Source organism: Haematobia irritans, chromosome 4, assembly GCF_050003625.1.
Source record: "Haematobia irritans isolate KBUSLIRL chromosome 4, ASM5000362v1, whole genome shotgun sequence".
NCBI lineage: Eukaryota > Metazoa > Arthropoda > Insecta > Diptera > Muscidae > Haematobia > Haematobia irritans.
The window spans coordinates 65,438,363-65,462,880 of NC_134400.1; the positions used below are offsets into that span (position 1 = coordinate 65,438,363).

Sequence of the window (24,518 nt, forward strand, 5' to 3'; positions counted from 1 at the left end):
TTGTATTCGTTTCATACATCGCAAAGCTGCAAGTGTAACTAGTCCTATGCGGTAATCAATTTCTTTCCAAAGACAATACCAAATACATTCTTCCTGCTCAAATCCATTTATAGAATAAAGAAGATGTCAGTATATGCTTTCTATCGAACATGCAAAAATTATTCCATATCGGTTCCTAATTATATATAGCCCCCTTATAAACCGAGGAATAAATTTCATCCGACCGGGTTGAAATTTTGAAATTATGTTAAGAAGTTTTAAAATACCTCTCCATCGGCAAGTTTTACCACAACCCAAGTAAATCTATTGTGCAAGACAGTCTTTAGTTGCACTTTCTACGCAATCCATGGTGGCACATATAAACATGTTTTATCATCAGATTTAGTACGAAGATTGGGCAACCCTAGTGTTAAAATCTACTAAATGTTCAGCTTGACATTTTTGAAGTTATAAGTACTCACAACGTTACGATTGGCGATGGAGCTCCGTCAAGGACCAGTGTTTATCGATGGTATGGTGAAATCAACCGAGGTCGTAGTTCACACCAAGACGAATTCCGTGAAGGTCGTCCAAAATCATTTGTTATTCCGGAAACCATTGATGTTGTGCGCCAACTGGTACTGTGAGATCGTCATGTAACCTATCGTGAGACATTACATGCATACAGTCAATATTGCATGATCATGTTAGGTTAGGTTTTCGAAAAAAACTGGACATACTGTAATTGTACCACTTTACTAACGCAGAGCACAATCATTTACTTGACATTTATCTTCCACGAAATCAGGAAAACCAACCACCGAAGAAGGATCATTTTTCACTACTACAATGCGAGCTTTCAACTTCGAGCAAACAACTTCAGTTTTGACCACTCAAAACATCGCTTTGATGGGTCATCCGCCAATTCCTCCTATTTTCATCGATATATTTTGAACCACTCAACTTATCACAGATCCATCGTCATTCAACCGTCGAACTGAACGGACGTGTTGTTTAATAGCGGACGGGTCGGCAGGTTGCAAAAATTTGACAAGTCGAACCTTACTTAAGGTAACGACATCAAAAGGAGGTAATCCCTCAAAAAAGAGATTTAACCCTCCGATGCCTTTGCCTTTATAGTGAGAATAGTACGCGGACGTGTGAATAGGTCCGTATGGACCTTGAATTTCACTAATAAATGCATGTTTTGGGCATCATTATAATTTTTTTTATTGTTTCAACACATAATTTACTTGTTCTGAACACAAAGACCTAAACTCAAAGACATTAGGGATAATGATAATAACAAAAAATTCTAAGAACAAAAATACACATTCGAATTTCGAAGAGCAAAAATACACACATATTTTATTTTAGTCGTCATTGAGAGAGCAACAAAAGTACATGTGCACCGAATGTACGTGTTTGTTGTTTTTTATGATTATTTTTTCTCACACATACATTCTCAACTTTATTTCTGCGCATCAGTGAAGTAATCTCTAAATGTCTTTGAGTTCAGGTAGACGTACGAAAGAGTATAAAAGAAGTTGTAGTTTCGTAAACCAAATCAGTCAAAGTTTAGACAGCGAAGAGTAAAATATAAATATGGCAGATGCAAGTAATTTGGACGTTGCTGAAATTGTTGTTCGCCGTAGTACACGTTACCAGCAAATGACTGCGGATGAAAGGCGTACAGCTGATAGTAGATTTGCTGATTTTATGGATGAAGAAATTGATATTGCTGCAATTGATAATTATGAAGTTGAGGATGATGAAGATCGCACATACCAACATGCTGAAGAGTCAGATGCCGAAACTGAAGGATACGTCGAGCTAAATGAAGATACTGATGATGAAGAGGAAGAAAATGATGGACAGGAAACGAATGAAAGTTACTATATTGGTAAAGATGGCACCCAATGGAGTAAAAAAGAACCACCAACATCACGCACTCGTTATCATAACGTGGTTGACTTCAGAAGTAGGAAACCAGGACCAACAGGAAATATACACGACCCCTATACAATAATGCGTTCAATCATGACAGAGGAAATAATACACTTAGTTCTACGTTAAACAAATCGTAAAGGCAGAGAAGTTACAGCTGCATGGAATTTAGCGAATCCCACGAAGAAAAAGGAGTGGAAGCCAGTGACAGTGAAAGAGTTTGACGCCTTTGTAGCTATTCTTTTGTATGCTGGACTCACAAGATCAAACCATGAACCAGCTATGGAATTATGGGACGCGACGCGTTGCCCAATATACAAAGTTGTCGTACGATCGCTTCATGTGTATAAAGCAATTTATTCGATTCGACAATGGAAACACTCGACAACAGCGACTCATCAACAGCAAAACTGCGGCTATTGACGACATTTGGGAAATGCTGCAACATAACTTGGCAGCAGCTTACACTCCTCATGAAGCACTAACAGTTGATGAGTTATTATCCTGTGAAGGGAATGATATATTCTGGAAAACTGCCAAACCAACAACGGGAGATAAACCAAGGACAGAACGTAGTGCTGGATCTTGTGGAAAAATATTTAGATGTTGGCCGTACTATATACGCGGATAATTTCTTTACCACTCTTGACTTGGCGCGTATTTTGTTGAGGAGGAAGACCGCATATGTTAGTACAGTGCGCTACAACAAAACATTCATTCCACAGGAGTTCAAGAAGAACCCGAAGCGCACCATCAATAGCACATTATTTGGGTTCAACGAGGGGGATATATCGTTATGCTCATACGTGCCAAAAAAATAAAGTGGTGAACGTGTCTCCACAATGCACTACACCTGTCTCGTTGACGAGCAAACCGAGAAGCCCTATGCCATATTATATTACAACGCCAACAAATGCGGCGTTGATACCATGGATCAAATGCTAGGCACTTACAGCTGCAAAAGAGCAACACAACGATGGCCGTTGGCCATGTTTTATAATATGGTGGACGTCGCTGCATTGGCTGCTTTTACGATTTACAACGAAATGAAGCCTATAAAAAGGAGTGACAGGCGGCGGTCGTTCTTGTTACTGCTAACGAAACAATTGGCTGTACCAAATATCGAAGAACGTGCCCTGAACAACCATATAACCTCATATCCAAGGATACGCAATGCGATGGAAGCATTCGATGTCAGGGTAAGAAAAACATCATCAAATTCAAGAATATAATATATATTTATTTGTTTTTTATTTTTCTTTTCATTTCAGGTATTACCAAGACCGATGGAAGGCAATGTACCGTCGTTTGCGGCTAGGTCAAGTAGACCGTCATGTAGGCTTTGCCGTTCTGAATACGGGCGGCAGCGGAAATCGCGGCATACTGCTTCGGCTGCGGCAACGCTGTTTGCGGAGAACATAGCACACTTTTACATCGCTGCAACACTTGCGCACAGGGCAGGGGACAAGAAGTACACGCTTAACAACAATAAATTTTAAATTTTTTATAATAGTCTTAAGAAAATTCAAGCAAAAAAAATTAAAAAAATTGAAAAAATTATTTAATTATAAACAATAAAAACAAAACAAAAAAATCAAAAAAAAATTATATGAAAAAAACATGATTTACAAAAAAGGTCCGTAGGGACCTTTTCACACGGCCGTGAAGTTCAGAACTGTCACTCATCGGAGGGTTAAGGTACGCAGAAATGCATTGTTTATCCTAAAGATATTAGGATCAGTCCAATCACGTTGTCGACTAAGCAAAGCAATTCCTTAAAATGGGCGCAAGGTATTCTTGAAACTGGAAAGACGGAAAGATCACCGGATGAACTGCCATCTTCCAAAAGGATCAAAGATCGTTTGCCTCAGTGGGAAAAAACAGTCTTGTGATGGCGATTGTAAATAGGAATGAATAGCAGTTGACGGTATTGTTCCAAAGCACAAGTAGGGGGAAATTGAGAATGCTTTGTCTGGCGTCTACTCACAGGTGCTGGAAAAGTTTCCCGGCCTAGATTCTCGACACCAAGAGGCTGGTTGGTATCAAGAACAATTTAAGCTAGTCGCATTTGAGGACCAGAAGTCTATAGAATGTTTTAAAGCTGCGTTGATACACACAAATTATTTTTCTGATTCATTCACGAAATTATTGATCCAATTAATTTTTTAATTGAAATGTCTTCAATCACAGAAATGATAGTATCAATTAAAAAATTAATTGAAGGTCAATTAAAAAATTAATTGATACTATTAATTTTTGTTTCAATTACAAAATTTGTTGTTTTAATTGAATTTTAAATTGAATATTTTTTAAAACTCAATTAAAATTTTAATTGGAAATTTTTTTGTGAATTTTTTTTTCTGTGTACTAATTGGTGAAGTTTGGGAAGGAGATGCTCTAGAGTTAGTTGAGTTGAAAGACATACCGGCTCGACCTAGAGCACATGCGTGGATACTTTCAAACCCACCTGACCCTGAATCTATTTTAAATAGACTGAAACAATTCAATCCAGATCTTGCAACAGCTAATGGGAAGGTTGGCCGTTTAGATGAAGTGGATGGACCAAGACGGCATGCAGCGTTCATATTGAACACTCATGGACAGACATGGATAGACACCGTATGCGAGAGGAGGTTTCTACAGCCTCAAAACTCACCAAAGTTGAACCTATGGTTATTGCGAGAGTCACCGAGATCTCTGAAGAGGACATTCTTGATGACTTTTTGCTTGCCTAGCTAAACTACATCAGTTTCAAATTTAATGTTCATACCACCAAGACCATATTAGAATAGGTATAGGGAATCGTTCAATATGATGATACCGGAAATACCAGGGACAAATATGAGCACTGTGCAAGATATCGAACACGCAGTGTAGCTGATTACTAAGGCCTTCAACATCTCACTGAAAGCTGCATGCCATAAAGGGAAGCCAAGGGGTAAAAATCGACCACCATGGTGGTCTATGGAGTTAATTAATATGAGGAAATCCTGCAGGCAGCTCTTTAACAAAGCAAAGTCCACCAGAGCTCCGGAGGATTGAGACGCTTACAAGAAGAATCTGAGAGGATACAAACGAGAACTGAGAAAGGCTCAGCATAACTCTTGGAATGTTTACTGCAGCAGTATTGAGAATACGTCCGAGGCTTCCAGAGTACGGAAGGTACTAGCATCCACTAACTCCGCTCCAGGTTTCATTAAAGCATCGGAGGGCAATTGGACAGCGTCCAGTGAGGAGACGCTGGAGATGCTATTGGACGCACATTATCCTGGAAATCAGACGGTTGAACCAAATTCTGGCGGTGCTACAGTGGCTCAGCGGTCATTTCCTATTGAGGAAATTGTATCAGAATCTAGAATAAAATCAAATCCCCCGTACCAGATGGAATTACTCCGGCGGAGTTACAAGCAGTGACTGACAGAATTATTCCCTGGTTGTAGGCGATATATACAGGATGTATCAACTTAGCATATATTCCAGGAAAGTGGAGGGAAACAAGAATGGTTTTCATACCTAAAGTGGGAAAAGCCTCTCACTGGAGTGCGAAGGATTTCCGACCAATCAGCTTATCCTCATTCCTACTTAAGACTCTGGAGAGGATGATAGATATTTATCTTAGAACTAGCGTCGATTCAAGTTTGCTCTCGAAACGACAGCATGCATACTCGAAAGGCAGGTCTACTGAGACCGCATTACATGAACTAGTCAGCTTTATTGAAAGCTCACTATCTGTCAAAGAGTACACAATCGTGGCGTTTCTAGACACCGAAGGGGCGTTCAATAACATCCACCCGTAGCTTTGTACTCGTGCAAAAAGGCAATAGGAATAAGTGGGGACTAAAACCAAAAATTTTGCATTGGCTATACACGGCAGTGGATAGAACTATAATGCTATATAGTGTTGTAGTCTGGTGGCCGGCACTTCACCAGCCGAGAAGTTTAGACAAAGTTCAGCGTAAGGCGTGCTCGTGTATCTCAGGCGCATTCAGCAAAACAGGAACAAAATCCCTCATACTACGTTCGCACTAGACACGAAATCTCGCTATTTAGAACCAAAATCTCTTTACAAATCTCAAGTGTTCGGACTGGCAAAATAACGAGATTGCGTAGATTTGAGGATGAAAAAGTTGTTTGTAAATATATCAAAAGGCTTAGCTGGGCAAACAAAAAGGTGACGAGTGTCATGTGGCCCTTGATTACAGATAGGACACACGTAAACTACGCTGCTATCAATCACTGATAAATATGAATTGAGGCGGCTGCACTTGCCTGATCTTAGTTGGGCCAAAACTACCCTGTCTGCCGTGGGAGGTCTCTCTCCTCCGCTGCTATGGGCGGCGGTCGGACTCTGAGAACTGGATTAACCTTGTAGCTTCTCACCGTTTCAGCTACAGTATCCTCAAGAATCCTGTTAAGACCTGTCTGGTATCCTACTGGGATGATCTTGGTCTCCGCATAAAGGTGATCAAGGTGTGTACTGGAGACATCCTGTTGCGGTTCTAAGGGCAGCGTTCTGACAGGTCTGTATGTTATTCCACTGCGTATCGCTCGTTTGAGGTGTCCACACTGGCGCTGCATAGTTGTCCGCACCCCAAGTGCTGCCGGCAAGCGTCTTGAGGACCTTGTTTCTACCGCGGAGCTTATCACAAATTGCAGTGGCATGGGCGGATGACTTAAAAAGGCTGTCGAATGTGACCCCGAGAATCTTGGGGTAATTTGTTGTCGGAATTGTTTCGCCATCGACACTGACATTCAACTGCCTGCGTACTTCCGCCGTCCATGTAGTGAATAGTGTGTCTGAGGATTTGGTCGTAGATATCCTCAAATTTCTTGCAGTGAAATAACTTGTGCAATCGTCTGCATATGACACAATCTCGACGCCGTCAGGAGGGGGTGGAATCGAGGACAGGTAGAGGTTAAACAGATATCACCCCGCCCTGGGGAACTCCCTGTTTAACTCTACGGGGTTTTGACTTATTGTCCCTGAATTCCAAGTACGACTGGCGTCCACACATATAATTCAGAACCCAACGCTTTGTTCCTGCCGGTAGAGATGTATTCTCGATGTCCTCAAAAAATGTGGCATGGTTGACCGTATCGAACGCTTTCGATAGGTCAAGCGCCACGAGGACCGTCCTATAACACGGCTTGGGCTGATAAAGTCCCCTATTCATATGTGTCGAAATGGCATGTAAGGCTGTCGTCGTACTGTGTACCTTACGGAATCCATGTTGATGGTGGGCAGCTGGAAAATTTTCCTCAGGGCTGGGGAGGAGTAGCGCCTCAAGTGTCTTGGCTACTGGCGAGAGGGATATCGGTCTGTACGATTCACCTTTACTCGAATCTTTGCCTGGCTTCAATAGTGGAATCACTCTTCCCATCTTCCAGACATCGGGTATAATGAGTGATTCCAAGGACAAATTGAGGAGTGATTCCAAGGACAAATTGGTCAGGTACTCAACTCCCAGTATTCCCAGATGCTTCAACATTAGCATTGAATGATTCACGCTGTTGATGACATTGGTAACTTCGGCTGCGGTAAATTGTGGTGTGTCGTCGGCTCGGAGACCACGTATGCGACGAGTGGCTCTCCTTTTTGCTTTATCACTCTCGGGATGCTCGACAAACTGTCGGTTGAAGTATTTGGCGCATCTCCTCGGATAAGTCACAGTCACGTCGCCAAATGTGACTGAAATCCCATCATCCCTTGTATCGGCGTTCGAGAGGGCTCTCACTGTTGACCACAATTTACCTGTCCCTGTGCTTAAGTTACATTGCTTCAGGTGCACTAACAAAGTGTTCCGCTTGTGCTCGTCGACTATCTTTCTAATCTCTAGATTTAGTTCTCTGATTCTAGAATCAGCAGGATTAGCACGACGGCGTTCATCTCGCTCGTTTACGAGTCCCGACGCTTCGGCTGGGAAGTTGGGTCTCACTTGGACAATTCGACCAGCGGGTATGAAACGAGCGGCTGCTTTGTTGATGATGTCCCGGAATGCCCTCTGGGCAACATGAACATGAAAGGGGGCGGGAGCTCACTGAAGCGGCGATCGGAGTATTCTCTGAAGCTTTCCAGTTGGCTTTCTTTTGATGGATAAACGTCCGGCGTTCAGAGGTTATGAAATCGAAGGGTCGGTTAATGGTGAGAATTATGGGGAGGTGGCCCAATCCCAATGAAATGACGGGTTGTCAGGAAACGTAATTTATCAGACCTGGCGACGCTAAAGATAAATCTGGCGAACTGCTGCAGTCACCCATAATTCTCGTGGGGCCTCTTCGTTCACCGTGCAAAATGTGGAGTCATCTATCTACTCTGCCAAAGCTGTGCCCCTCTATTCATTACCTAGGAGTGAATGCCAAAGGTCATGGTGGGCATTAAAGTCTCTTAGAACCAATCGGTTATGTCGCATAGTATCAGGCTCACTTAGACTATTCAGTCCATTGTGATACCACATTGGTGAACTTCTCTCTTATCACTGAGTGCTGCCCGATTCCATGTTAAGCTCAATGACAAGGGACCTCCTTTTTATAGCCGAGTCTGAACGGCGTTCCACATTGCAGTGAAACCACTTAGAGAAGCTTTGAAATCCTCAGAAATGTCACCAGCATTACTGAGGTGAAATAATCCACCGCTGAAAAACTTTTTGGTGTTCGGTCAAAGCAGGAATCGAACCCACGACCTTGTGTATGCAAGGCGGGCATGCTAACCATTGCACCACGGCGGCTCGTATCTTGCATTCAAGTACCAACAACGATATACATATCGGACATTTCTAGCTCGAAATATTTTTTGTTTGTTTTTATTGCTACAATTTTTGCCAATTTAAAATCTGGCACAGAAATAACTATGAAAACTTACCATATGACCAAGTAATTTTATTGATTTTTTATTCTAGGAATTTCTTCTTGCAATCGATGTAACGTCTAGTGGAACTCCAGAGGAGAAGTTGAAATGGGCATTCCGGATGTACGATGTTGATGGGAATGGTGTTATTGACATTCAGGAAATGACTAAGATAGTGCAGGTAATTGAATATAATTTGATGAACATAGTACATAAAATAGTAGTTTACCATTGGTTTTTACCAAATTATTACCAAAGATTTATATAGTTATGTCGATTTCGCTTCTCATTAAAAGCGAAAAATTTTCTACATTGGTCAGTGTAAGATTTGGATTTAGGATAGCTCACAATATCAATTTGCAAGATCTTAATAATGCCATTATAGTTGAGGAGCAAAATTTTTGAATTTCCACTTTCTCTGGACTAAAGGTGGAATTACATACCATCCGGTAATCCGTGCGTATTTTATATGCTATTGCCAAAAAAGTTAAAAAGTGGGAAAAACTATTATTTGAGTTACACGACAACGTAACGGACGCATAAACTTTTAACTTTTCAATGTGTCGGGTGCGTTGACAACACGTAAACTAATCAACAAACGAAAAACAATCTAAAAAATCTAGAGGAGAGGAATGAATCAGCAAATCTAGTGGTGTTCCGGAGCATGCTGTGTTACTCAATCGAAAAATCGTATTCGTCAACGCATTCGAATGTAACGAACCCACGCATGACGAATGGTATGTAATTCCTTCTTCAGACAATGTTAAGAAATTTTAAGATCCCTTTCCAAGTGTTACTACAACCCTAGTAGATGTAAAGGGTGATTTGTTAAGAGCTTGATAACTTTTTTTTAAAAAAAACGCATAAAATTTGCAAAATCTCATCGGTTCATTATTTGAAACGTTAGATTGGTCCATGACATTTACTTTTTGAAGATAATTTCATTTAAATGTTGACCGCGGCTGCGTCTTAGGTGGTCCATTCGGAAAGTCCAATTTTGGGCAACTTTTTCGAGCATTTCGGCCGGAATAGCCCGAATTTCTTCGGAAATGTTGTCTTCCAAAGCTGGAATAGTTGCTGGCTTATTTCTGTAGACTTTAGACTTGACGTAGCCCCACAAAAAATAGTCTAAAGGCGTCAAATCGCATGATCTTGGTGGCCAACTTACCGGTCCATTTCTTGAGATGAATTGTTCTCCGAAGTTTTCCCTCAAAATGGCCATAGAATCGCGAGCTGTGTGGCATGTAGCGCCATCTTGTTGAAACCACATGTCAACCAAGTTCAGTTCTTCCATTTTTGGCAACAAAAAGTTTGTTAGCATCGAACGATAGCGATCGCCATTCACCGTAACGTTGCGTCCAACAGCATCTTTGAAAAAATACGGTCCAATGATTCCACCAGCGTACAAACCACACCAAACAGTGCATTTTTCGGAATGCATGGGCAGTTCTTGAACGGCTTCTGGTTGCTCTTCACTCCAAATGCGGCAATTTTGCTTATTTACGTAGCCATTCAACCAGAAATGAGCCTCATCGCTGAACAAAATTTGTCGATAAAAAAGCGGATTTTCTGCCACTGATTTTGGTAATAAAATTCAATGATTTGCAAGCGTTGCTCGTTAGTAAGTCTATTCATGATGAAATGTCAAAGCATACTGAGCATCTTTCTCTTTGACACCATGTCTGAAATCCCACGTGATCTGTCAAATACTAATGCATGAAAATCCTAACCTCAAAAGAATCACCCTATAGATGACAGTCTTTTGTAGAACTTTCTTCGCAATCCATGGTGAAGGGTACATAATATTCGGCCTGGCCGAACTTACTTGTTTCATATTACCATTGCGAATTATGTTATGTATGTTAACACTGAAAAAAATCATACGGTTCCAATGATTTTGTCTTTACACCAATGATTTTGGTATTGATTCCGAGCCAAAGAAGCGGAGAATTGAAATAAGCATACATTTAAGACACAATCCTATTCTAAATTTGAGTTTTCTAGGAAACAAATGTTGATTAAAACGCTTTTTTCAGGCCACAGAGCACCAAGTTTCATATTGCACAAATTTTGCACAAGGAGTGCAACTGATAGGTTTAAATTTAGATATAGTTACCATATATATCATTTGACCGATTTACACTCATATAAACACCAAAGTCTGACACAAGGAGTATAAATAACATTTTAGATAAGTATGTTAAATTTGGTTGAAATCGGTTCAGATTTATATATATCTATCGCCCGATATAGATGTAATTGACTCTAGATGTCAGAGATTAGACTTAATTTGCTTCAATTTTGCACAAAAAGTGAATTGAAGGAAGGTCAAGTATGCCAAATCTAGTTCACATTGGCTAAAATTTAGATATAGCTCCCATATATACATATGTACACCTGAATTGGAGAAATATGATGTAAAATTTCATATTTTGCAACCAATTTCATCGGAATTTTACACCAGTTGACTTGATATTTTACACAGCGAATAGATTTAACATCCTGTTTAAGTTTAAGTCAAGAGATTTTGTAGAATTATAAACAATATTGTTCAAATCGTTTCAGATGTAAATACATGTGTAAAGGAAATAAATAGCCACCCCACATATTTGAAAGAGTATAGGCTTTACTTTTAATAACTTTTTAGTGTTTATTTCGATGTACTTTTTGTGGTAATTTTTTTACGAAATTATAAAATTCAAAGCAATATTAATATTCAATTCATCTATATTTCTAGGCTATATACGATATGCTTGGAGCATGTTCTTCAAACAGACCAGCAGACTCTGCCGAAGAAAGAGCGAAAAATATTTTTTCCAAAATGGATGAAAATAATGACGGTCAATTAACACAAGAAGAGTTTCTTAAAGGTTGTCTTCAAGATGAAGAGCTATCCAAAATGTTGGCACCATAAATTAAATTTTAAGTATATAGAAACATATGACTTTTATCATTTTATTTACTACGTATAAGAAGTGCACAATAAACTTAAAAATGACAAATACAGTATTCTGTATCTATTTGTATAAAATAATTTGGACTCCTAAAACAAGGATATGTATTGGTTTGAAAATTGCAATTAGAATAACTTATAGTCCTATTTTACCCATGAGGGCAGCCTGGTTCTAGGTTAAATCCAGTGATAAGGTACTTTCCGTTTACAACCACATCCAAACGCCGCACATAAGCAATACCATATCGCCTGTGCAAATAACAAAATCGTTAGTCTGCATTTTCGACGTGTTCAGTTTTACAATTTTCTTCCGATTTTGGTCGACATATTTGAGCAGTGACATTGTGTGACTATAGATAATTTTTTTAAACGACAACAAAATTTTTTTGGGTAAGTTTAACGTCTAGTATCGAAACATCTTTAATTAAATATAGCGAGAATTTATGAACATCTCAAAAAAATTAATTTATTTGCTTGAGTATTATGAAAATATTTCACCCTTTTTAAAATGTAAATATAAAATGAAAAGTTTACTCTATTTTCTACGCTTCGTACATATAATTGTAATACAACTTATATTTACAAGCACACAATAAAGTGTCTCGTAAATTTAAGAAGATTTTTAAAAGAATTTTCCAGAATTTTAGTTCATTTTTCGTATCTTCAACGAATATTAACTACTCGAAAGGAAATTTTACAAATTTTACGTAGCAATCGTTTCGTTCATGACCTACAAAATACGATGGACATTTTCTTAAAATTTGTCTGAGCTGGTAGTTAAAAACTCGTTTGTCATACGATAAAACTATTTGTGAAATGTAAAGTACTTTCTAAATAATAAGTGCAATTTACTATAAGATTGTTTTTATGAGAAAATATTTTTTTTTACGAAAAATGAACTTGAAAGCAGATAGCAATTTCTTACTGGCAATTCTTATAGTTAATAATAGTTGGTCGAATATTTCTCAATGTAATATTTTTAGTTCACATGTAATTAAATTTATGGACATTTTTGTCAAAAATGGGTTGATAACATTTCATGAAGGTTTTGTTAATTTTAAGTTAAACTTTTCATCGTTATTAAATTGATGTGCCTTTACGAATGTTGTTCTTAGTGTAAATTGTCAGCAGATGCGATGAACTAATACGTAGTACAGAGATCTTTCTCGGCAAAGTGGAATGTGATTAATGTAAAGATGATGTTACTTGAATTTTGTTTGAGAGTGAGAGCAATGCAATAATTAGAAATGTAGCGAGTGCTGGGATGTTGTGTATATCTGAGCGTGGGGTTGTTTTTATTTTTGTTCTTTCAGTGGTTTGTGTGTGTTTGTTATTCGCGGACAGTTTATTTGGCTGGATGAGGTGTTGTTTTCAATGAAGGCACATGTGTTTTTGTTGTTGTAGAAATATTTGGGTTTGCCCGGTTTTGTTTGGCATGCTTCAGTTGTATAGTTGGCGTGGGCCGTTGTGTCTTTTTAGCAGGTATGCACTAAGGGAATATAAAGGTATGGAATATCTTGCTATTTCGAGATATATTAGCGTTTACTTCTTAAACCTTTTAAATAAGTTATAAACCCTTTAATGCCCAAGCCCGCCTATAGGCGGGCTTCATTTAATAAGGAAGCTTTTAGTAAAACACACCTTACGACAACAAAAATGGGCAAAATAAAAAGAAAACTTATTTGAAACTATTCAAGAGGCTTTGCAGCATATGCTGAATTTTAACGTATACATTTTTCTTGCTTAGTTCTCTTGCTTTTATGTCGTTAACATTAAAGATTTAATCAGCTGGCAAAAAAAATGGGGCATTAGAGGGTTAATACTTTAGCGATGAGATGTGCGATGGTGATCGGAAGCTTAGGAAAAAGTCATTAAGAATATTCAATGTTTAAGAAAAAATGATTGAACAATTGTGGGATATCTGCAGAAGTGGACTGTAAGTATATTTGAAAACTCCCACAATTGTAATGAATTTATGGTAGTTTTCAAAGCAATAAAGAAAAAGGCAAAAGGGTTTCGTTTTAATATGGCATACAAGTGACTTTATTGATGAGATTTCAGCTCCTTACCGCTTGAGTTGCTGTAGCACAAGTGAAGCTTCATTAACTCAAGCCATTTCTAGCGATACGAAATTCAATTGGAAAGTTGGTTAAAATGGTGGTCCTTTATCCGATTGAGTGAAAGCTATACTTCATAGTTGGTTCAATTGGATAAAGGGTTGCCATATATAAATAAATTCAAATTAATTGTTAGATACTTTTAAAGTAAAAACGTTAATGGCTTAATTCAAGTAAAGAAATTCATTTATAGACAATGGGTTATAGAAACAATGTATGTTGAAAAAAAAGTGTTGTTGAACTAGCTTCAACATGCCGCCCCTCTTGCAGCATTGCAACTTAGTAGTGACATGCTCCCGATATGATCCATCCAAAAACAGTACTCTGGGAAATTGGCATTGATGAAGACGTCTGGATTAGACCCGCTCGAAGAATTCTTGGAATTTGGTCGTTGGCCAACACTATTTCGATATTTGTGGGATGGTAAAAATGAGGATCGGCTAAATCTACCAAGTGGTTATATAAAGTTGTCAAGCGTTTATCATTTGTGGTCTCGGGGAAGGTGGTATTCAATTGGCTTCGCACTTCTCCGGTGATTTGCACCTTTGCCGATTTATCGTGATAGGACAAGAGGTTAAGAGTGCAATAATACCGATTTCCTTTCCTGGTTGTAGGCAGACGTAATCTTTCGACAAAGTCGGTTTTCACGATAGTCTGCGATGCTCCAGAATTAATTATCAAGCGGGTTTTCTGCAGCCCCTGCGGTGTCAAAACCTTAGCCATTGCAGTGGGCAAGAACACATGAGTTTTGTTCCTGGAGCTGAGACGGTCGCTGACATAAGGTTTTTTGTGGGAAGCGGATGCTTTTTCAGGATTGTCATTGCGTCTTGTTTCATCGATAGTTCGTCTGTGAGTTTCCTTTTTCCCGGATGGGTGTTTGATGGGTGGAGACCTTTTAGAAGCAGCATGTTTGGTTTGTGTTGTATACGTGGCGGGTCGAGCTGTTGATTTCCGGTTGTTGTCCGTGTGTAGCATTGTATGATGTGAGCCGTTGCAGACCAGACATGACCTTCTTGATGGACACCTGTCCCGAGTATGCGAGGAACATAAACAGTTGAAGCAAAAGTTCTTTTTCCTCGCCGTCTCTCGTCGTTCGACCACAGTCATGTTCGAAAATTTTAAGCAGTCTTTCAAAAAATGTCTTTCTTGGCAGATACGACATTTTGGTACGCTAGAAGCAATGCTGAAACGTAAAGATTTTATTTGATATGTGAACGGTGAACGGAAGCTAGATATAAATATATTAAGCACTCGGTAATATGCATAGTTTGACTAAAGGGCGAACGATTACTCCATTTTGAGTTCGCACTTCAGCCACACGTACATTCGAGTCGGTTCCTTGGAAAACTTTTTCTATACGACCAAGACGCCATTCCGTTGGAGGCAAATTATCATCCCGCACGATTACAAAGTCATCTTTTTTTAGATTTTTCTGAATAGATTTCCATTTATAACGACGTTGTAGATCACTAATATATTCATTTTTCCAGCGCTTGGAAAAATGTTTTTGGATGAGCTTAATGTGAGATTATCGGAAACTTCTTCGGGAATAGCAGTTAATGCAGTTCCCCTTAAGAAGTGGCCGGGTGTCAGTGGAGCAAGCTCATTCGGATCTTCAGTCATCGGAGAAAGCGGACGAGAATTTAATATGCTTTCGATCCGAATCAACAATGTGGAAAACTCTTCAAAGGTGTATTTATAAGCCCCCGCAACTTTCTTAAGATGTGTTTTCATGCTCTTCACACCGGCTTCCCATAAGCCTCCCATATGAGGAGCATGAGGTGGTATAAAGACCCAGGTAAACCCATGGAGATTATATTTTGATATTAAAGCCTTTTCAGAAGACCGTATAAAATTCTTATATTCCTGAGTCAATGTACGATTCGCACCAACAAAGTTGGTTCCATTATCGGAAAAGACTTTATTTGGGAATCCCCTTCTACCTACAAATCTACTAAACGTAGCTAAGAAAGCTTCAGACGACAAATCAGAACATACTTCCAAATGAATTGCACGTGTCGACAAACAGACGAATATCGCAGCATAACCTTTCTGAGTTTTTGCGTTTCGCAGTCGTGATGTCTTGAGCTCGAATGGGCCAGCGAAATCGATACCGGTATTCGTGAACGGTGGTGAAAATGTACATCTTTCAACTGGCAGAGCAGCCATGATTTGATTTCGAATTCGATTCTTATATATGGCACAGGATCGACAATTTCTTATGCATTGACGAACAGAATTTTTCAATCGAATTACATAAAATTCTTGGCGTATAGCACGTAGCATACTTTGATGTTCTGCGTGCATCAAGATTTTATGTGTGAAGTCAATAAAGAGTTTGCAAAAACGTGACTTCTCAGGGAGAATTATTGGATGTCTTTCGTTATAATTCATATCCGAATTAGCCAAACGTCCATTGACTCGCAGTAAGTGGTTCTCGTCGAGAAAGGGATTTAATGTTAATAGACGGCTTTTCAAGCTGATAGTTCTCTTGGATTCAAGCGCCTGATATTCCGACGGATAATATGTTACCTGTGCAAGCATTATCAATCGGCGCTTTACAAACGTTATTTCATCCGTAGTTATAAAGTCTTTCAGCATATCTGGTAAAATTCGTTTTTGACATTTTCTGATAAATCTAAATATATAAGATATTACACGCAAGGCTCGATCAAATGAAGAGAAACGTTCTAGAATTTCATCCGACTGTATTTGAGTGTGATGGGAAGTAACTTTCTTCTCTAAAGATGATTCCATTGGCAAAGTTGTTTTTGGCCACAATTCTGGGGCTTTCGTTAGCCAGCTTGGTCCATACCACCAGAGATCATTAGCTACCAATTCTACTGCTGTTACTCCTCTTGTGCCAATATCAGCTGGGTTATCAGCGGTTGGAACATGTCTCCAATTAGCATTACCAACGTTATCAAGAATTTCGGATATTTTGTTTGCAACAAATGTTTTCCATTGGTACGGTGGTTTGCTAAGCCAAGCTAAAGTGATAGTAGAATCTGACCAGAGATACATTTCATTATGGGGCAAACTCAGATTCTTGCATATGGATTTCAGAAGTTTACTAAGTAGTGCGGCTCCACACAACTCCAATCTGGGTAAGCTTATCGTTTTCAATGGGGCAACTTTACTCTTTGAAACAAGCAAGTGCGAGGATACAACATTTTCCGGAGATATCGATCGGATATAAATACATGCACAATAAGCCTTCTCTGAGGCATCACAAAATCCATGCAGTTGAAATTTACCGTCAGGGGTGAATTTGACCCAGCGAGGAATTCGTATATTTCGTATTTCATCAAAGTTCGAAATAAACAAATTCCATTTTTCTAATGATTGTGGTTTGACTTCTTCATCCCAGTCAGTACCATCAATCCAAAGTTGCTGCATCAAGACTTTTGCTACTATTATGATAGGAGCTAACCAACCGACTGGATCAAAAAGCTTTGCAACAATTGAAAGAATTTTACGCTTGGTTATAGGCGAAGAGGGTTTATCAATCTTCGCGACATTGTAGAAGAAGAGGTCTGACATTGCGTTCCATTTAATACCTAATGTTTTTGTCTCACTAGCATCCTCTATCTTTAAGAAATCTTCATCAAGAAGATCCTCCGGGGGCAAATTTTCTAGAATTTGAGAATGATTTGCTGTTATTTTCTTTAGTGGAAACCCGCCTGAATTTAACAAATCAATAAGTTCCAGAAGATTTGATTTGGTTTCCATTAAAGAATGAGCTCCAGATAGAACATCATCGACGTATATTTGATTCTGCAATATGGCTGATGCCGTTGGATGAGATTCTTTCGCATCTTCACTTAGTTGGAGTAGAGTTCTAATTGCCAAATATGGCGCGCAATTAACACCAAACGTTACTGTTTTTAAGCAAAAGTCTTGAACTTGGTCAGACGGTGAAGGGCGAAACAGAATTCTTTGGTACTGTTGATCATCGCAATGAATCCAGATCTGACGATACATTTTCTGGATATCCCCGTTGAAAACGTATTTAAAAAATCTCCAATTCAATATGACATTCATTAAATCGTTTTGTTTCGCAGGACCGGTATATAGAACATCATTTAGAGAAAATCCAGATGTGGTTTTCTTCGAAGCATTGAAAACAACTCGTACTTTGGTTGATGTTCTATCTGGTTTAACCACCGCATGATGTGGTAGATAAAACGATAAGACTTGGGAACCTCGATTTATCTCCATATTATTTGTAAGTGCCATATGACCTAGTTGTACATACTCTGAAAGAGCCTTGTGATATTCTTGTTCTAGTTCAGGAGTTTTCTTTAGAGTTTTCTCCATCCTCAAAAATTGACCCAAGGCTGCTTTTCGTGATGATCCAAGCACCATATTCGATGGTATATTTTGCTTAAATGGTAATCTGACGACATATTTGCCATCAGACCGACGATTTACTGTCCTTCTATAAAACTCTTCACACCATTTGTCTTCCTCAGAAAGAGTTGTGTCAGACATCACATTTTCTATTTCCCAAAACCATTTAAGCTCTTCATTCAGTGTATCAGGAGAGATTACCCAAGAAGCAAATGTTTCTACCGTGCGACATGCTGGTTTACCACTAACTATCCACCCGAATTCTGTTTCCTGGGCTAATAAATTTCTGGAAACATTTTTCTTAATCCCAGTCTTTAATATATATGGCAATATGTCGCTTCCCAGTAACATATCAATTTGCGCCGGTTTCGAAAAGTTCGGATCAGCTAAATCCAACCGATTCAACTCAGACCAATTAGATATATAAGTAGAGGTTGCAGGCATTAGTTGGTTTAAACTGGAAATGACTATAACATTCGCGGAATGTGTGAAACTTGATTTCCGAGATTTTAACGTAAGGTGACAAATTCTTGACGAATTTTCCAAAATAGTTCCGCCCAGGCCAGAAATTGTCGTCATCGATTTCTTCGTTGGAATCGAAAATCTATTAATAACTCTTGAGGAGATAAAAGATTCCTGAGACCCTTGATCAATGAAAACTCTGATCGTGAAACTATTTCCGTGGTGTTCGATGTCAATTAGAGCTGTGGGTAAGATCGTTCCTTCGCCTGATTTCGCAAAGTGACTTTGAACATTTTGTGAAACATTGTATGCCGCAGCAGATGTGGTTGGTTGTTCTACTTGTTGAGTCTCAACATGAAATGCATTTGCCTGTGGGTTCAACTGACCATGGTCCCCAGAGAAAACAGATTCGGGATGAAGAAGTGTGTGATGAGGTTCTTGGCACTTTTGACAAACCTTATCACTTTGACAGTTTTGAGTGATGTGGGAGAAAGAAAGGCAATTCTCACACCCTTTATGGTTTAACACGAATTTCCTTTTCTCGGTATGGGACAAAGATTTAAATCTCAGGCAGTTCCTTAAAACATGAGTTTGTTTACACATTTTACAGGACTTATAATTTGTTTCAGTTTTTGCATGATAGGTTTGAGTTTTCTGGGTAACCGGTGGTGCTGCTATAGGTTTCCTAATATCCGATATAGATTCCAACATACCCAAACGTTTAGTTATAAAGTCGTCTAACTGGTGCCATGTTGGCATTTGCTTATGATCATCCAATGAATTCTCCCAAGCTGCCAATGTTTCCTCTGGGAGTTTGGAAGACACCCAATATACTAACAGAGGATCCCATGAGATTATCGAAATATTGTAAGTTTTCAGGGCAGACAAACAATTATTTATAGTGTATTGCAGGTTGCGCAACGATTTTCCCTTCTCAGAAGTAACGCGCTCGATTTCGAAAATCTTACGTAATTGATGATTGACTAATATTCGCCTGTTCTCGTACCGGTGACTCAGAGCATCCCAAGCCAAATTGAAATTATCGTCGGTTAAAGGAAATTGCTTGACAATTTGGCTTGCTTCTCCTCGAGTCTTGGCCCTGAGGTGAAATAATTTTTGAGCTGGGGATAATCTTGGATGTTTGATATAAATGGCCGAAAACATATCTCTGAAACTTGGCCATTTATCATATCCGCCACTAAATACCTCGGTGTCACAGGGAGGTACCTTCAATAAGAATCCAGCATCCTCACGATCTCCAGATCCCATATCCAAGTTAACAGCCGAACCCACTATCTTCTTTTCTTGATCTTGTATTAAGTCAAGAATTAGGGCCTTGCATTCCTTATATGCCCTACTGGATTCCAGAAACTTAGAATGCACCGATTCCTGAGTAGCCTTTGAGTTATCAGGGGTTTCAGTCATCTCAACTTCATATATCTTTACCAGCTGACGCCATTGTCGTTCCAAATCATCAAGTTCGACTTGCAAACTTGATGTTCTGGTTGGCTTTTCCTCCAGGCTAGCAAAGTTTGCACAAAAGGTAACAACTTGGTCTGAGAAAAAAATAAACTTTTGTGAAGCCATTTTTTTTCAAGGAAAACTAGAGAGAATTTAAATTCGCGCAAAATTTATTCTTTGAAAATGTAACCAAGCTAATCCAACGGAAGATGTATAACACACTATAAATGCTGATTGATTTGTTTTCCTCTTCGGGTATTATACGACTTCCTCTAGATAAAGAAACAAGTTAGTGTCACGAATCTAGTTCCGAGTGATAACTCAACACACAGAAAAAAAAATATTTCTTTGGTTCCAATCACCAAACTAATTTTCAATTTAAATCGTCGCGATTACGAATATAATCGTTCACAGGCTCCAGTTAATTTGGATACCCCTTCAACTTTAATTACGATTTTAATTGAAAAAATATCGGTGAACTATATTTCTAGAACAAATGAACGTTTGCTCAAAAATATAGACAAAAGAAACGATATACGATTAAATTTCAATTAAGGTTCAAATTAATAAAGAATATGTTTATTAACCAAACAAATTAGCACAGAAAACAAAGATGTATATGCAGATCGAATATAAGGGAAGATTCCAACGCCAAATATGAATTATTGTATTTCAATTCAATGTAAGAATGATTCCTCGTCAAATCCAAATTAGATTAAACTTTCCAGTGGCAAATTTTAACCTAAGTTTATTTCGATTAAACCATTCCTTCCAATTTCAGGACAACTTTTTAATGATAAATTTGAAATGTTAAATTTCAACTCGATTTAAAGTTTTTTTTTCAAACTCAAGAAACCGCCTCAACGACAAATTCTCAATATAAATTTCAACTCGATTCGATAAAGTTAGACATAAGCCAATGCCAAATCGAATGTTCGAAAATTAATATTTGATTCCCGAAGGAGGTATTGTTATGTATTGGTAGATAATCATGTAATAATAGAATAAATATAGGGACTTAATACTTAGTCACTTTTAAATTCTGGACAATTTCTCCATGTGTTATATTATACCATATAGGTTTAGTAATTCATAAAATATGTATAGTAGAGAAAAAATTGGGACTCACCAATTCTTTACACAAGTATACGAATTCCTCGTTAAATTCAAATCCGTTGTTCGGTTATGTATTCTTGTGCTTGTAGGATAGGAACAATTATTGATGTGATCTCTCGGGCACTAGTATAATAGTTTTCCAAATTCCGTGTGTCGTCTCAATAATTTTAATGACCCGCTGGCAAATCTCTTTCCACACACTCTTTCTTTCCTCTCACACTCTCTCTCTCGCTACTAAGCAAATTATTTCAGAACTCTTAAAACTTCAATGTCCAAAGTGGAGAATATTTTCCGAAAAAGTTCCTAATTTGTATCGCAGAGAAAAAAACATTTTTTTTCAACCACGAAATTAATTGATTCAATTAGTTTCCAATTGAATGTCTCCAATTAAGAAAATGATAATATCTAGAACCGATGTCAACAACATCAAATAATTGATCCTATGTGACTGATTTTGTTTCAATTATAAACTTGTTGAATCAATCAAATTGAAATGGATACATCTCGGTGATATTTTCCTTTCACTGTGTGACTTTTACCTTGCCCCCTTTGGCTCAATCTTCGATGCATAAATTAATATGTTGCATAAATAAAACGGAAATAAATGTGTACGAAAATTGTGTTATTTCGTTCCAACTCCAGATGAAATTTATAATTTCTCCTTGATAATTTTCTTAATTCAAATGAATTTCCATAAAAGAGTAGCAAAGTTTCATCAAACAATACTGATTTCCCGGCATTGAAGTCTGTTTTAGAACAGACTCAATCGTTTTTTCTCCTTGCAGGTACAAAATTGAATCATAAACTAACGAAACGTAACAATATTGCAGCTTTGCAACGTAAAAGTTTCGTTTGTAATATAACTTTCGAAAATTATTTTTCAATTCTAATGCAACATAAGCATCGTCGTGAGAAAACACCGATTTACTTTCACAAACTTTTGAGAAAAAACTGGGATTTTCGACACGTTTGAATATTTTATGCCCAATTATATTATCTGTCTCTGAACTCTTCCTCCAAATCTTTTCAGTGTATCTCTGTGACTCTATTGTCTGTCTTGATTAAAATAAGCACAGTGTGCTCCCCAAGCTTTCTACAAGTTCAATAAAATTTCAACCAAAAATATGAGGTCAATCGTATAATTATAACAACAAAGTCACGATATCTTATCTGTTAAATTAGAAACGCAAACGTTTCAAGTTTGCCACAAATCTTACACTGAAAAGGATTCGCCCGGAACTTTCCATTCACTAATAATTTAGTATTGATTCCGCGCCAAAGAAGCAGAGTATTAAAGTGAGGACATAAATTCAAACTCGGGTTTCCAATAAACAGCTTTTCAAATAATGTTTGAAATTAAGACGAAAAAACGTTACAAAGAACGATTTCACTAATTTCGAAAAAATCAGATTTATTATAGCCAAATTGGTCTTAATCAGAATTATTACATCCAAGTTGGTCTTAGTCCAACAAATTTTCCTCTCATGTAAAAAATACTCAGTTCTAAGTCGAATCACTTAACCATATGAACAAATGGACATTATTAAGAATATTATCGACTTTTGGACAAGGAACAAAAAACTCTAAATCAGAGAAATACGTCTCCTAGGATAAGCAAATCTCGTACTCGGATTTCAACTATAAAAAATCCTCAGTGTACTTAATAACGAAACTAATAGTTTTGCACCAGTGAAGCAACTAAATTTGCAATTAGCACTCTTGTCTATTTGACCCACGAATTAAATACGTTGCCCTGTTTCCTCGAGACAAGTGGCAACGCAAATTACGATATTGACATAAATATAGCAAGAGAGACGAGATAATGAGCAAGCAACCTTTAAAATAAATAACTGAGAGCAAAATAATATTATCTCTATACCATACATCCACCTACCTGCTCCCCGCAACAGCCACACTAGGCTAGGTGTTTGTTTTGAAAATGACCAATGTACAGTTATGGGATTTTGTATTCTTTTTTACCACCACTGGATATTAAAGAATTTGTTATGTACGAAATGCCCTCCGTTACGTGAGGCAATGGTATAATATAACGCCACCAATGCTGCCTTTAATATTAATATATTTTTTATGTTTGATGTACGACAAATGAGTTACTGAAACATTTAAAGCAATGGAACCATACCTATGGTATTAGAACGCCAAACTAAATTAAAATAACTCAATCAAAATATTCAGCGTTGCCGGAAAAATAAAAAAATGTTCATCCTCGTCTTCGCCTTTAATTTCTTATAGTTTCTTTTTCCTGTTTGTAAAAATATTTCTTCCTAATGGCACTTCTTTTCACACTTTCTTGTTTATTAAGTCTTTACAAAGCATTTAATTTAATTTCCATTCTTCTCTGTTTGGTCATCCGACTACTCGACAGCATAACATTGACTAAAAGAGGTATGTCTGACCACACAAATGTTCACCGCTGTCGTGGAAGATCTACTTGCATATGTAAGATGCTTTTATTTGGCCATGCTCTTTAAAACAACTCTTTAAAAGACGCTCTTTAAAACAATTGAAGACAATAGACTAGGTGTGGGAAAGATGGGCGATCAAGGTAAATCTATCGAGTGAAGTGTGAGAGGGGGTTCTCGACGAAGAATAAAAAAGTAATAACGAGGATAGGTTAGGTTAGGTTAAAGTGGCAGCCCGATTAAGATTCAGGCTCACTTAGACTATTCAGTCCATTGTGATACCACATTAACTAAAAGTACCTATTACATATGGGCACTTCTAGTTTTAACCGCTGAACCTTCTTGATTATTTTTCTTTGTTGAACCAACCAGATTGTTCCAAAAATATTAGCAGACTGCTTAAGTTAACGTTTTCCAGATCCGCCAGTAATCTGAAGCTATATGCTCCTAAAAGTTGCTTGCGCTTTACACAAAATGCAGGACACTCACACAAGAGGTGTTTAATTGATTCTTTTTCCTCCGCATCATGACAGCTCATACAATAGTCATTATACTTCGCGCCAATAGTTTTTGCAAAATCTCCTATCAGGCAGCGACCCGTTATAGCAGATATCAGGAGTGATATCTGACATCTCGAGAACATTAGCATATCTAGTGTGCGGTTTAAGTTGAAATGGGGCCATATTTGCTTGGTGTCGTTACAACCCTTGCAATTCTCCCATCGAACATTTGCCATCATAACAGCCTTCTCACGCAGCATGAGCTTGCAGGTAGCTAGGGGCATACCAACAAATTCTAGTTCCCCTGGAATATGTAAGGTAGTCCCTAGCCTTGCCAACTCATCCGCTTTGCAGTTCCCCGGT

General features: G+C 38.1%; 3 protein-coding genes across 4 annotated transcripts in view; 2 read left to right on the forward strand and 1 right to left on the reverse strand.

Annotated features, from left to right (window-relative positions):
- LOC142233642 (neuronal calcium sensor 2) overlaps window positions 1–11,779 on the forward strand; it is a 99,928-nt gene extending 88,149 nt beyond the window's left edge. Inside the window, exons 3-4 of the mRNA XM_075304643.1 lie at window positions 8,823–8,951; window positions 11,508–11,779. Of these exons, the coding sequence (XP_075160758.1) occupies window positions 8,823–8,951; window positions 11,508–11,684 (306 nt within the window). The 3' untranslated portion in view covers window positions 11,685–11,779. The remainder of the gene's footprint in view (window positions 1–8,822; window positions 8,952–11,507) is intronic.
- On the forward strand, window positions 1,287–3,479 carry LOC142235097 (uncharacterized). Of its 2 annotated transcripts, none has more exons than XM_075306327.1 (2): window positions 1,287–3,125; window positions 3,198–3,479. In XM_075306327.1, the coding sequence occupies exon 1, from the start codon at window positions 1,585–1,587 to the stop codon at window positions 2,053–2,055; it is 471 nt and encodes a 156-aa protein (XP_075162442.1). In that variant the 5' UTR covers window positions 1,287–1,584; the 3' UTR covers window positions 2,056–3,125; window positions 3,198–3,479. The 2 variants fall into 2 exon arrangements, with proteins under 2 accessions (XP_075162442.1, XP_075162441.1); XM_075306326.1 differs by having other exon boundaries at window positions 2,087–3,125.
- Window positions 11,780–15,083: 3,304 nt separating the features above from the next.
- Window positions 15,084–20,242, reverse strand: LOC142235500 (uncharacterized). Its single transcript, XM_075306751.1, has 2 exons — window positions 15,380–20,242; window positions 15,084–15,332 (listed from the first exon to the last, which is right to left on the reverse strand). The coding sequence occupies exons 1-2, from the start codon at window positions 20,240–20,242 to the stop codon at window positions 15,084–15,086; spliced, it is 5,112 nt and encodes a 1,703-aa protein (XP_075162866.1).
- Window positions 20,243–24,518: the final 4,276 nt, after the last annotated feature.

Bases quoted from the DNA above. Each gene is read 5' to 3' on its own strand.
- LOC142235097 (XM_075306326.1), top strand. From the start codon at position 2,769: ATGCACTACACCTGTCTCGTTGACGAGCAAACCGAGAAGCCCTATGCC. The intron at 3,126-3,197 runs GTAAGAAAAACA...TTTTCATTTCAG, and splicing joins TGGAAGCATTCGATGTCAGG to GTATTACCAAGACCGATGGA.
- LOC142235500 (XM_075306751.1), bottom strand. From the start codon at position 20,242: ATGGCTTCACAAAAGTTTATTTTTTTCTCAGACCAAGTTGTTACCTTT. The intron at 15,333-15,379 runs GTTTCCGATAAT...CATTTTTCCAAG, and splicing joins TAACTGCTATTCCCGAAGAA to CGCTGGAAAAATGAATATAT.